General features: G+C 21.4%; 2 protein-coding genes and 1 pseudogene across 2 annotated transcripts, besides 1 other annotated feature; 2 read left to right on the top strand and 1 right to left on the bottom strand.

Annotated features, from left to right (window-relative positions):
- Window positions 1-1,425: 1,425 nt before the first annotated feature.
- Window positions 1,426-9,880, top strand: PY17X_0317300 (reticulocyte binding protein, putative; the record flags this gene model as incomplete). Its single annotated transcript, XM_720360.2, has 2 exons — window positions 1,426-1,483; window positions 1,614-9,880. The coding sequence occupies 2 exons, from the start codon at window positions 1,426-1,428 to the stop codon at window positions 9,878-9,880; spliced, it is 8,325 nt and encodes a 2,774-aa protein (XP_725453.2).
- Window positions 9,881-11,306: 1,426 nt separating this feature from the next.
- PY17X_0317200 (fam-a protein) lies at window positions 11,307-12,906 on the top strand (the record flags this gene model as incomplete). The annotated part of the gene is made up of 6 exons (XM_022955005.1): window positions 11,307-11,467; window positions 11,639-11,891; window positions 11,986-12,055; window positions 12,188-12,297; window positions 12,396-12,614; window positions 12,802-12,906. The coding sequence occupies 6 exons, from the start codon at window positions 11,307-11,309 to the stop codon at window positions 12,904-12,906; spliced, it is 918 nt and encodes a 305-aa protein (XP_022811493.1).
- Window positions 12,907-13,443: 537 nt separating this feature from the next.
- On the bottom strand, window positions 13,444-14,589 carry PY17X_0317100 (annotated as a pseudogene).
- Window positions 13,444-14,589: a sequence feature (YIR protein, pseudogene;~PIR protein, pseudogene).
- Window positions 14,590-15,038: the final 449 nt, after the last annotated feature.

The raw sequence follows: 15,038 nt of genomic DNA, 5'->3' as shown, positions 1-15,038 counted from the left end.
TATTATTATTGCTGTTAATGACATATTGTATATGTAAAGGCATAACTAATGCATTCAAAGAGACACCTTAAATAAATCCAGAACATTCCTATTTTTTATTTTTTTAAATATATTAATTAGAGTATGTATTAATTTCTCATAAAGGCACATATTTAAAATATTGATTTATCAATTTATATATCCATAATACCAAAAAGGTGTAAATTCAAACAAATTTATAGATAATGCAATTTTATAAGATTGGAATTCATATATTATTATATGGTGTACGAATCAAACACCATTTCAATACATGTCATTAGTACATTATCCTTTTTAATTTATAAATAGTAGAATTATAATAATATTTAAATATTTGTTTTGTTTATTATTATAAAATTTACTAGAACAAATATACCTATATATATTATTATTTTAACTATTTTAAAGTATAAGTTATATATACACCAAATTATGGTTCTTAACAAATTTTATATTGTGAATCCAATATTATACTATTATAATATTATACTATTATAATATTATACAATTATACAACTATACAATTATACAACTATACAACTATACAACTATACTATTATACTAAATATAAAAGGATATAAACTATTCATATTTCATAATTCATTTTAACAAAAATTAAAATATTTAATTTTCCAAAACTGTATAATATAACTAAAATTCCCATTGTTTTTATATATATATCATGATGGATTTTTTTTATTAATAATATAAAATAATTAATTACAAAATATAATGGTTAGCATTTCTATGTGATTTATAAGAGTTATTATACTATTAAAAAAATATAACATTAAAAAATATAAATGTTGTAATTTAATAATATTTGTTATGTACACACACGCACACACATCAAATGTAACTATTATATTTTATGAAAATGGATTATCAATATGATTGCTTCATATTAATTTTTATCTTCCTGTTTTATTTTATAACTTTCAAGTTAAATAATAATAATTCATAATGCAATACGTTTTTTTTTTTTTTTGAATTATTGGTTATATATTTATTAAATATTCAAACAAATGAACATTATAAAATTTAAAAATTAAATAAAAAAAGAGCGCATCCCGAGAACCTAACTTGGTTGCAAATTTGTTTTTATATAAACTTAAAAAACAAATGAGATCATAATAATTCATTTTTTTGTTTCTACACATAAATATTAATTTCTTTATTACTAATCATCAATTATATTTATATTTTTTTTTAATTAATATTTATAAATTATTTGTTTATTACACACACAAATTAGTTTTTATTATTTATAAGTCAGGACAATGTAATTATAAAAAAACCATTAAAAGGGGAAATTATAAATAAAAAATGTCATCATCACTTAGGGGAATAAACATATATATAATGTAAACTATTTTTGTATTCTAAAATATACGCCATATTTTAATGATGAAAAAACTTATTTATATTACAACTACCTTTATTGTTCTGTTTGTTACATCTGGTAATAATAAATATATTTAATTAATAATTACAATGTTTATATTACACATTTTATTTAACATAATTTATATAATAATTTTGTATACTTATATATTACCACACTTAATTATTTTTTCAACATTTATATGCAGAGATAATTTTTGGCCACCAGTTGGGGGAAGATAAACCAAACCATGGTAAACAGTTAAACGATTTGAATCCACACCATGATCTAAAAATATGGAATTTTAATAAATTACGTTCTTCAAATGAAAAAGAAGAAAATAATAAAGATGATGCCTTTGATGATGAAAGCCATGGGCAATTCGATTCAATTAATATCGAATCCTTTGAAAATAAATATAATGCTCAAAATAAGAAATTCACATTATATAATGATCCCCAAAATAAAAATTATCTTAGCTCGTTAAAAGGTGTTAACCATGACAATGAACAGTCCAATAAAAAAGTAACTGTGCCTAAAAATTCATTTATCCAAAACAGTGATGCACCAACATTTGATTCTAATATTTTTAAAATAATAGATGCTATATCTGGTATAGATACTGTAAAAGAAAATATATCATTTATTTACGTGAAACTGGGAACTTTAGAAGAACTTCGAGATATATTACGTAAGTTTTATACTGATAAAGATATTGAATTAAAAAGTGTATTAGATAAGCACAGTCAAATAAATAATGAATTAGATAAAATATTTAAAGAGTATCAACCTCAAAGAAATTCGGTAATAAATGAGATGTCCAATTTGCACAATCCTCTTTATAATTTTTATAATACTTCATCGGGTAATTATAGTTCATATACATCATCTCAAAGAAACCTTGTATATACCTTCATTCCAGCACTTAGAAAAATAGAATCCGAAATAGAAAATGGCATTAATTCTATGGAAAGTACATATGAAAAATTAAGTAAGACTAAGACTGCAGAATTAAAAACCACTCTTGAAAACTATGCTAGAAGTGTAATGGACTACAATAATAAAATAGTAGAATCTATAAAGAGTCCTTCAATTCTCGATGATAAAAAAACAATTGAATTTATCAAATTTCTAATTGATACTTTAAATACTCGAAAAAAGCCCCAAAGTATTAAAAATAAACTAATATTTATATTAAATCAAATTAATGAAGCTAAAAAAAAATATGACTGGCATAAGCTGGTATGTAGACAGATGCATATGTTTATGACTAGTTATATAAAAGAAATTGTTCCATATAGATATAAAGAATATTTTTATGATTTTACATTGACATCAAGCAAGCGTGCTATTATCGCTTACAATGAAGATCGTTTAAAAGCTTTAGAAAAATTATATAAGTACCTAAAGGAAGTGTTATTTCATATTTTTAAAATGCTAGGAAGATTATTAATAGAAAATCCTGATCCACAAAACACTCTAGTATTTAAAGATGACATTCATGACTTTGATCTCGCCATACACAAATCGAAATTCAAAGAATTAAAAGATCAATTTTTTGAAATATTTAAAGATGAATGGGAATCTTATAATGGCAAAATTATTGAAAAATCTGATAGTATAGATGAAGAAAAGATGGCAATTTTAGAAAATATGAACAAATATAAAAATTTGATTGATTCTATGGAAAGTTCTCAAAAAAAGGGGCTTGAAGAAAAAAACAAGTATCTTGATGAAATACAGAAAAAATTAGATAAAGAAACTTATGAAGAAAAACAAGAAGGATTTACGACGTCTTTAGAATTGGGAAAAACATGGGAAACAAAAAAAAAAGAAATATTAGAGAAATTAAATAAAGATAATTCTGAAACTGTTCAATTGGGAGAACAACTTAAAGATACATTAAAAAAATGTTCGGATATGATTGCTGAAAAAAACCATATGAAAGAATTAACATCTGAAATAAACGAAAAAATAAAAGACATATCTGGCAAACAAGAATATATTAAAAAAGCAATTGATTTAAAGAATGAAGTAAAAAAGAACATCGTATATTTTGATGAATTAGGTAAACAATCACCATATGAAATTAAACAATATTTAGAAACAAAAGATGCAATACATAACACAATAAAATCAGAGTTATCCGAAATTTATGAAGGTAACATTGATGAACTTTACAATGAATTATCTTCTATAGTTAAAGAAAACACCATTGATAATACGAAAGACAAAAAAAAACTTGAAGATTTAAAATCAAAAATAAATGATGAGTATAAAAAAATCGAAAACATAAAAATTCAAATGGATGCATCACATTTAAGCACTATAGAAGATAACAAAAATAAACTCATAAATACCATTTTGGAAGCTAAAAAATACATATATAAAGAGATTCAAAACGACGTAAATCAAAGGTTAGACAATTTTAAAAATAAAGAAACAGGTTTATTAAATAATATAAATGATTACTCTAAACATAATGACGAATTAAGTAATTATAAAACTACTATTTCAAAAATCAGAGATCAATATAATGAGAAAACTAATGTAGGCAATATACAGGAAGAAGAATCAAAGGAAATCCAGGAAAAAATCAAAGAATATATGACGAAAATATCGACTAAAGAAGATGAAATATTAAAAAACATCAATGAAGTGAAACATATGAAAGACAATTTCTTAGATAAAGTAAATATATATACAAATTTTGACGACATTTATAAAGAAAATGTAGATTCAGAACACGATCAATTTACTGAATTAGCAAAAAAAATAAAAACAGACGTTGCTAGCAAGGAATTTAATGAATATGAACAAATGTTAGGTGATAGTAAAGCTTTAATTCTTCAAACCAACAAATCCATTGAAGAGGAATATCAAAATATAAATACCCTAAAGAAGGCAAATGAATATATACAATTATGTGATAATACAACTGAATTAATAAAAAATTTTCATAATAAACGTAATGAATTAAGTGAAATTTTAAATAAAAATATTGAATCCATAAATAATACTACTTCAATAGAAAAATCGTATGCAGAAAATTTTATAAACACATTAACAAATAAAACAAAGGAATTAGATGACATATTCAAAGATGCATCTCTAAATGAACACAAAAAAACTAACGAGGAATTGAAAACATATTTTAATGATTTAAAAGAAAATTTAGGGAAAGATTCCAATAGTACACTATCCCAACAATTTAATGGAAAAGAAAAACTTTTTAATGATATTATACAAAAAAATGTAGATATAAATAAAAATATTTCAAATATAGAAAAAGAAATTTATTCATCAATTCATAATATTAATGAGGACATAGAAAATGAAATTGAAAAAAATATAAAATCATTAAATACCCAAGTATTTGAAAAGGTAAAAACAAACGTAGCCAATTTGAATGAAATAAAAGAAAAATTAAAACAATATAATTTTGATGATTTTGAGAAAGAAAAAAATAAAAAATATACTGATGAAATGAACAAAATTAAAGATGATGTTACAACCTTAAATAACAAAATCGATAAAAACATAACGAAATTAACGGAAATAGAAAAAAACTCAGAAAGCTATACTAGCGAAATAAAAACCCAAATAGACAAATCAGAAAAGGTAACGGATAAAACCATATATAAAGAAGAACCAAAGGAAATTGAAAAAAAAATAAAAAATATAATAACAAAAATAGATAGAAAAAAAAATATATTTGAGGAAATAAATAAATTATTAAATGAAATATCAAAAATAGAAACCGATCAAACCTCAGCAGATGAATTAAAAGATATAGATACATCATATGTAACAAGTTTAAGTAACCTATTTTTGGGAAAAATTGATGAAGAAAAGAAAAAGGCTGAAAATACGATAAAATCAATTGAAACATATATCGAAAATTTTGACATTATAAAAAAAAAATCAAATGAAATGCAAATGGAAATAGATGTGGAAAATCTTAATATATCATATGACGAAGACAAATATCGGAGTATTAATAAGGATAATGAAACATATTTTGTAAATATTAATGAAAAATCTTTAAAACTAAAAAATGACATTTCGGGAATATCAAATATAAATGATATTAAAAAAGAGTTACAGTCGAATGTTACAGATGCCCAAAATCATAATAATGAAATTGATCAGTATTTAAAAAATATTTCGGAAATATATAATATTTTAAAATTAAAAAGTATTCAAAGTATCGTTGATAAAGTAAAAGAATATACTAATCAAATCGAACAAAATAATAAAAATATAAAAAATGAATTAGACAAAACACAAATCATAGTTGATTCCCTCAAAACCGAATTAGATTTAAAAGCATGTGAATCGAAATTGAATTCGCCTATTGACGATAAAGATATTGATGATTGCATAAGTACAATTACAGACTTAAAAAAATTTATATTAAGCGAAGAAGATTATTTAAAAAATTGTTATAAAAACTCTGAAGAGCATAATAAAATTGCATCAATAAATTTTAAAAATATAGAAATAACAGATAACCAATCTCAATACATAATAGCAACTAAAAGGGATCTTGATACTCATAATCATGATTCTAATATTAGTAAATTAAATGAACATAAGGATAAATCTAAAGCTTATAAAGATGAAATTGATAATAATATTAAAAAATTAGAAGAAAATAAGAAAATATTTGAAAAATATAAACAAGAAACCACTGTACTTTTAAATAAATATTCTGCATTAGCATTAAAAAATAAGTTTGATCAAACAAAAAAGGATTCTGAATTAATAATAAAGGAAATAAAAGATATACACAAGAATTGTGTTGTTCAATCGGAAACATCTGAACAAAAAATGAACACAATAAAAAATGAACAAATTTTTATCGACGACAGCAATACTAATAATGATAAATCTAATAATGCAATTATATCTATTCAAGGATCCATAGAAAAATTCAAAACAAAATTATTAAATATAAATGGTATAATGCAAAAATCAAATGACTGTTTAAAAGAGACCACAGACATAGAGGAACAAATATCAAAATTATCCATAAATAATCAAGATACTGAATTAGTAAATAACGAAATTAAATTAAATGATTTTAAGAAATTTTTATCATCTCTCAAAGAAAAAAAAATATATATTCAAGATCGAGAAAAAGAATTAAATGAAGTCAATTCTCAAATTAAAAATATAGAAAACGATGTAAACCAGTATAAAAAAGATTACGAAATTGGAATTGTAGAAAAAATAAATGAAATCGCCAAAGCAAATAAAGACAAAATTGAATCAACAAAAGAATCAATAGAACCAATAATACAAAATATAATGTCTTCTTTTAATTCAAGTGATTTAGAAGATATTGCCAGTAATGAAGCGTTGGAAACATATAAAACAAGCATGAATAACACATATAATGAGTTTATGGAATCATACGATCTAATAAAAAAATATTCAGAAACAGTTTCAAAAGAACCCACAATATATGAGGATATTAAAAATACACGAATCGAGGCACAAAATGAACTCTTAAAAAATATAAAAAATGAAAATAATGCTAAACTCTATTTAGATGATATAAAAGCAAATGAATTTGATAGATTAGTCATATATTTTATGAATAAATTAAATACTTTAAATGATAAGTTTAATAGCGAATATATAAAAATTGACGAAGGACTTGATAATATTTCAAAATATATTGATAATGTTAAAAACTCAACCGATGAAGATTCATTACAAAAGGTACTAAATCAAACAAAATATGAATATTTGAATATTATCAAGAAAACATATTATAGTTATAAATATGATGCAGATAACATATTTAGAAATATTGTTAAATTATCAAATTCTTTAAATATTCAAATACAAACAAACTCAGGAATAGATTTATCTAAAAACATTAATGCAGCCATATCATCTTACTTAAATTCCCCTCAAAATGATCCTCTAATTTTTGTTTCACCTTCACTAAATAAATTAAAAACATATACAAAAATAAACAATTCTTACAATACTCTTCTTGATATATTTAAAAAAAGTCAAGATTTGCATAAAAAAGAACAACAAACATTAGATCTTATATTCGGAAATCGACGTTTATATGAAACAGTTCAAACGACCAATGAATTAAAAAAGACATTAAATGATTTAAAAAATAAAAAAGAAAATATATTAAATGGCGTTAAACTCGTTTTAGATAAATCTAATGAAATAAGACAATTATCGTTTGGTTCTCAAAATTATGATAATATTTTAGAAGCATCAAAGTATAATCAAATAAAAACAAAAATCGATAATTATGAACAGGAAAAAGAACAACTTAGAAGAAATTTTGATATAACGACTATGGAAGAACAATTGGAAAATATCATTAAATCTATCGAACAATTAGAAAATGATTACAATTCTTCAGAGGAAAATAATAATCATTTACAATCTAAAAAAAAACTAAATGAACTAACTAAAACATTTAATACTGAAATAAAAAACATTGAAAATAAAATAATAGAAAAAAATAATTTAATTAGTAAATTAATAGAGGATAGAAAGGACTGTCTACTTTTTACGAATACAGAATTAATAGAAGCTCTTAAAAATAAATCAAATAATTATTCGGAATTTATAACGTCTGCAACTAATTTTTCAAAAGAATTTTTAAAATACATTTATGATACTTCTAATTCTTTAAATGATGACATAAATGCATTACAAACTAAATATAATTTAAATGAATCAAACAAAGATGTAACACGTATATTTGTAGATGTAACTAATGATAATAATGATTTAATAAAAACGGAAAAAGAAGCTACTCAGGCAGTTAGTAATTTGACCAAATTATTTTCAATAGATTTACAAAATGCTGATGTCAATGAATTATACAATAATAAGCTACAAATGATTTATTTCAATTCTGAAGCTCAAAAATCAATCGACCACATAAAACAATTATATAAAAAAATACTTGCCTTTAAATTATCAAATATAGATCAGATTAATACAAAATATTCTGATATATCCAAACTATTTGATAATATTATACAGTCACAGAAAAATAAATTAACAGAAAATCTAAATAATTTAAAGGAAACTGAACAATATATTTCTGATCAAAAAAATAATTTCCTTCATATACGAAAAGAAACTATAAATCCAGATTTAAACACGCTTAAAGAAATATATAATAATATTATTGCTCGTGAAAATAAAATACATGAAATTGAAAATATTAATAATAATGAAAAAGATAATATAACCTTATATATGGACGCAATTACCAATTTAATGGGAAAGATACAAAATATCTTAGATTATGTTACAACTCATGAAAATGATCACAATATAACCGAGCAAGATATTCAAAACAATGATGAAAGCGATAAAAATATAACCGAGCAAGATATTCAAAACAATGATAAAAGCGATCAAAATATAACCGAGCAAGATATTCAAGACAATGATGAAAGTGATGTATCAAAAATTAAAAATAATTTAAAAAATACAATCCAGTCACTTCAACAAATTCAACAGAAAATAAATGAAACCAAAACACAATTTTATGATAATAATAGCATAAATGATATTATAACTACTATATCAAAAAATACAAGTGATGTAAAAACACATATTTCTAAGGATTCAACTATAGAAAGCGAACTCATGAATATACAACATAATTTAGAAAATATTAAAAATGCTTCGCACGAAAGTCAAAGTACTCAAGTAGATAAATATGCTAATACTGTACAAAATTATATCGAAGAACAAAATAAAAAAATTGAAATTAATCCAAACAAGGAAGAAATAGAAGATACAATAGAAAAAATCAAAAATTATAATCAAGAATCGGAAATAAAATTACAGAACATTTTAGATCATCAAAAACAAGTTGAATCAATAAAAGCAGATATTACTAAAATTCATACTTTAATTAAATCCGAGTATAATAATAATATTCCATATAAGGATGCTATAAAGTATGAAGAAGATAGCAATAATTTAATTTATGATTTAAATAAGAGTCAAAGTATACTTAACAATTTAATAGATAAAAATAAAAACATTATAAAAGATTTAGAATATAAAAAGAATAATACTCAAAATCGTAATTATTTATTCACCATTAATAGACAACAAGAAATAGCAGAAATAAAACATGCTACTAATACACACCATGATGATATTAGTGATATTAGTGATATTGATGATATTAGTAATATTGATGATATAAAACAAACAAATAAGGAACGCTCAAACTCAAATAAACATGATACCCCCAAAGCAAAAAACATAATAAATTATATTAAATACGCCGGTGTATTTATGTTTGGTTTTGTAGCAATATATATAATTGGTAAATTCAGAAAAAAAGATGAAACAGATACAATTGATTTAGATATATCTGAGCATGTTTATGATACCGAGAAAAATAAATATTATCAAAGAAGTGAAGAATTTATAGAAATATATATGAATAAAGATTGATAAATTAATTAAATGTTAAAAAAATAAAACACCATCATTTTGCATTTTCTAAACAATTTTTCATATCTATTCTTAATTATAATTACTATAATTAATTATAAAATATATATCTCTTCAAATTAAAATTATAAATTTACAACCCCCAATTGTAAAAAGTATCTTTATGGATATTTTTTATATCTAATTCAATCATTTTTATATTTTAATTTTTTTTTTTTTGTTTAAATATATATTTGTTATATATGCAAATATATTTACAAAATTCTAATTTATAATTCAAAATTAATATTTCTAAGTATCATTATAATTATATACAAAATAAAATCACTATGTCTTAAAAAAAGTCCGCCGTGTTTGTTCAAATATTCGTAATCTCTTATTTTTTTTTATTTGTTTGTTTCTTTAATTTTAATTAATATTATATAAATAACATTTTATTCTATATAAAAACTTATTTTATAATTCAAATTCATTTTTTAAAAAATATGCATTAATACTACAATGCGTAACTTTTAACGCCTTATAAATTATATTAACAAAATTGAGATTAAAATTAATAAAAAAAAATTATAAAAAAACTGATCCATTATAATAGAAAATTCACATTTTATCATATCATTGTTATTATGAATAGGAAATATTATAGTTGTATAATATTATTGTACCAGTAGCAACAACTGGGTATAAACATAATATATTATCAGCTTAATTTTGTTTAATATTTAAAAATACAAAAAATATATTTTATACTCAAAATAAAAAATTATCAAAAAAACGAAAAAATAAACGGAAAGAAATACAAAACTACTATTTTTATTTAATTGTTGATATATATATATCTATAATTATAGATACATTAAAAATATATATTATCTAATATTATGTTAAAATAATATATTTTTTCATATAATCTTCCTACATGTATATATTATTTTTTTCGATCTTGATTTATTATTATATAAAAATAATATAATTTTTTTTATTAGTGTACAAATATATAGTGTATGTCCAGAATTGTTCTATATGTACATGTATACATTGCATACATATATAATTCCATAAATACTGAAATATTAATAAATTTTAGTTTAATTAAATATAAATATTGTATATTCATAATGGAATATATTAAAACATTATATATATAATATAATTAAAAATAATCATTTTTAGATATTATAATATTAGAAATTAAGAATAATAATATTTTTTGATAATTCATTATTTATGAAAATTTCGGTTGGTGATGTTGCCTTCTATTCAACCACTTAAATAAAAAATATACAAAATGATTTTTTAAATAATTATAAATTTTTTATAATTTTTCCAAAATATTTTGGTTTCAATTTTAAATATACTTATACAACTTTTTAATTTTTTTATTTTAAAAAAATATTAAATATCTTTAATATTTTATTTGGAGAAAATGAATAAAGCCTACATTAAAAATGTTTATATTCTTTTAATCTTATTTTTTTGTGTGAACAATAAAGTCTTTGCGACCGAAACTAATTCAGAAGGTGATCCTCTAACCAGATCTATTCTACACAATCCTGAGGAAAGCACAGTTGATCTAACCAATATTATGTAAGAAGATATCGCAGTATATCCATATTTAATATAACTATAGATATTTATATAGATATTTATATACATATTTATATACATATTTATTCAAATATATACCTAAATAATGATTATAATTTAAAATATCACTTATAAATGCATTTTTTTTTTTTTTTTTCAAATTCAAAATAGATTCAATTTGTTCAATACTGATTCAGAAGCAATAGATGAACAAAACAAGCACCTTCTATGTAGAAATTTTGGAGAATCTGAAAATATACTAAGTATTATGAGTCAAGCAGTAATGTTTTTACATGATCATAGTAATAATATAAATAATGACAATTTATATTGTAAATATTGCAATGATGTAAATATATTTTTTAAGGAAGTCGAAAATGTAAACATTGCAAAACTTAATCTTAAGATTCAAAATTGCGATAAGGTATGAATTCGTGAAAACTATTTTTTAAGTTATAAAATTAATCTAAAATAAAAATATATTTATTATATATATTTTTTTTCTTTGATATTACTAGTATGATGACATAATAAACATTCTATGGGATCCTAATGGTGCCAAATATTTCGATAACAATTTTATTGATGGTATATAAAAATATAATTAAATAATCACTTAGTATATGTTTATCACTAAATTTTATTTTAATACTATATATTTCTATTTTTATTTTTCATAATATTTTAATTTACATGTGTGCAATATTATTATTTTTTTAGGACAAGTTGCCCGTATATATCATCCAAATTTATTAATGATACAGAAACGTTATCAACAATATAATTTATTATTCCAAAAATATTATTATTCTTTATCTATAAAAGTTCATGTAAGAAACTTTTTTTCCTTTTCCCCCTCTCAAAATCATATTTTTCATATGACTCCACCATAATTTATACAAAAATATTTTATTTATTAAAATTTTAGATATCAAGAAACACAACTATAATTGCCAATTTAAATGCATATGTAAATGGCCCAAACAATTACAATACAATACATAATATAAAAACAATCATAAACTGTTTGAGATTATTTGAATCTGGCATGAATTTTTCAGAAAAATTGAAAAAAATACTTTTCAGCTTATCTGGGTATATAATTACAAAACACCCCGGATACATCGATGTTACCTATATCAGCTTTGTAAGAAATATACAAATTTAATATCACAATAATTTCATTTTATCATTATTTTATTTTATTGTTATGCTACTTCCATTCTACAAGTTATCAACATATACAATCTCGATATAAATATACATAATTATATTATATTCATACAATTTTATAATATTTTCTTTTATATATTTATCTATTTTTTTGTTCTTAGATTGATGCTGCTGATTCCACAATCCCAGAACATTCCATTAAAAGAGAAAAGGCAATACAAATGTTAAAGCATACCAAGTTAATAGAAATGTTCTCTACCGAATAAATATATATTATCCATATTGTCTTTTGAATACTTTAATATTGTGATAAATATATTAATAAAATATATTTATTTTCATACATGATTCCGACGCTAAATTAGCATGATAAAAATGACTTTTTTTCTTTTTAAAAATATTTTTTTGCATATAATATGGTTATACATTTTTAGTACATTTGCATGTGTTAACTTTTTGGACATTCTAAAGAATCTCGTTTTCTTTTATAAAAAAAAATAGGCAAAAAATATAGGAAAAAAGTATAGGCAAAAAATATAGGAAAAAAGTATAGGCAAAAAATATAGGAAAAAAGTATAGGCAAAAAATATAGGAAAAAAGTAAAGGCAAAAAATATAGGCAAAAAATATAGGCAAAAAGTATAGGCAAAAAATATAGGCAAAAAGTATAGGCAAAAAATATAGGCAAAAAATATATATTAATAAATGGCATAGGATGCATCGAAAAATGCTCATATATATTAACGATATTCTCTTATCACAATCTGAATTTATAATTGACTTCATCCTATTTTTATTATCAAATTAATTCATAACTAACTTGGCCGATTTCTTTCTAACAACCGAATTTATAACCTTTTTCATGTTTTGCTTTTTATTCGGCCCTTTTCTCCATCCAACTAACCAATACTAACATAAGAATAGAAAAAAATTACATGTGATGGATAAATATTTTAAAAATGCTATATTTAAAAATTTTCTTTTTATTTATCTTATACAAAATTTTGAAAATAATTGGTATTAAAATAATTATAAAGCCAATGTCAATTAGTTTGTATTCTTTAAGTAAAAATACATCCAACTATGTTCTTAACTCATCAACTTTTATTTCTATCGTATTATTTCGGGACACATTCCCTGCATCTAATAATGTAACATTAGATCTAGCTTTATATTCAATTGATTCAGACTCTTCACTTTTTTCTACATCTGCTTATTTAACTCCTTTTCATTAATTATTTGTTCTTCAATTGGTTGTTGTACTGACCCAGAAATTATTTCTTGAATATTTAATTGTGATATATTTTCTAAATAATTTTCAAATGTTTTAAAAATATCATTTAAATTTTTCAATGCCTTTTTTATATTAATTCCACCACTAAAATATGAATTGCATCTTCCAACAAAACAACCTAAATATTTCACCAAGTCTAAGATGTTTACAAAATGACCATATTCACTATTTGATTTTATTGGTTCATATTACGAATTTTCATAATTTTATTTTGTCACGAAAATCGTTATACTAATCATCATTTTCTATAAACGTACCATAAAAATCCATTACATCTATATTATTTTTATATTTATTTTCATTTTCATTTTCATTTTCACATTTTATATAATCACCTCCGCTGAATAAATGATTAAATAATAATACAGTAACACCGCTAGCTGTTTGACTGATAGGTTTAAATCTTATTTCCCTGTTTCATTTCTAATAGGACAATAATCATCGTATATTTCAGTAGATATATTATTGTTTTCTAAAAAAAAATTATCAGGCAAATATTCCTCAATTTCTTTAAATGATTTACACTAAAAAAATATTATAATAATTAATAAAATATGTATTAATATTATGAAATTTAAGTTAATTTATAAACAATGCAAAAACAATAAAATAAAATTTATTTTATTAAAAAATGTGTATACCATATTGAGAGTCATTATGCTGGATCTTATTTTTAATCTGTAAAAAAATTGTCATCATACTATTTTGTACATAAGGAATGTATTGTAATAACATATGTTATCCGATTAATGGTCTTCTATATAATTAATATACATATTTAAAGAGGTTCTATTAGTTTTAATACTAAATTAGTATGTAATCACAACACAATAATGGTATTAAAAAGGTATTTTATTTTCATTTATGATAATCACTAAATTTTCTTAAGTGGTTATTTGCTTAGCATTTTTATCATATCTACATATAATACATTTTATATGAATACAACTTTTTTAAACAATACCCTGAATAACCAGATTACACAAATTCATGAAATATAATAACAATAATAGATTAAAAAAGTAGTGAATATATATTTATGTTATAGGCCTACATATGAAAATAAATATATATTCACTACCTTTTTAATAAATAAGTTTCAAAA

The sequence above is a fragment of the Plasmodium yoelii genome (genome assembly GCF_900002385.2).
Source record: "Plasmodium yoelii strain 17X genome assembly, chromosome: 3".
NCBI lineage: Eukaryota > Apicomplexa > Aconoidasida > Haemosporida > Plasmodiidae > Plasmodium > Plasmodium yoelii.
This window is presented reverse-complemented; position numbering and strand designations above follow the sequence as displayed.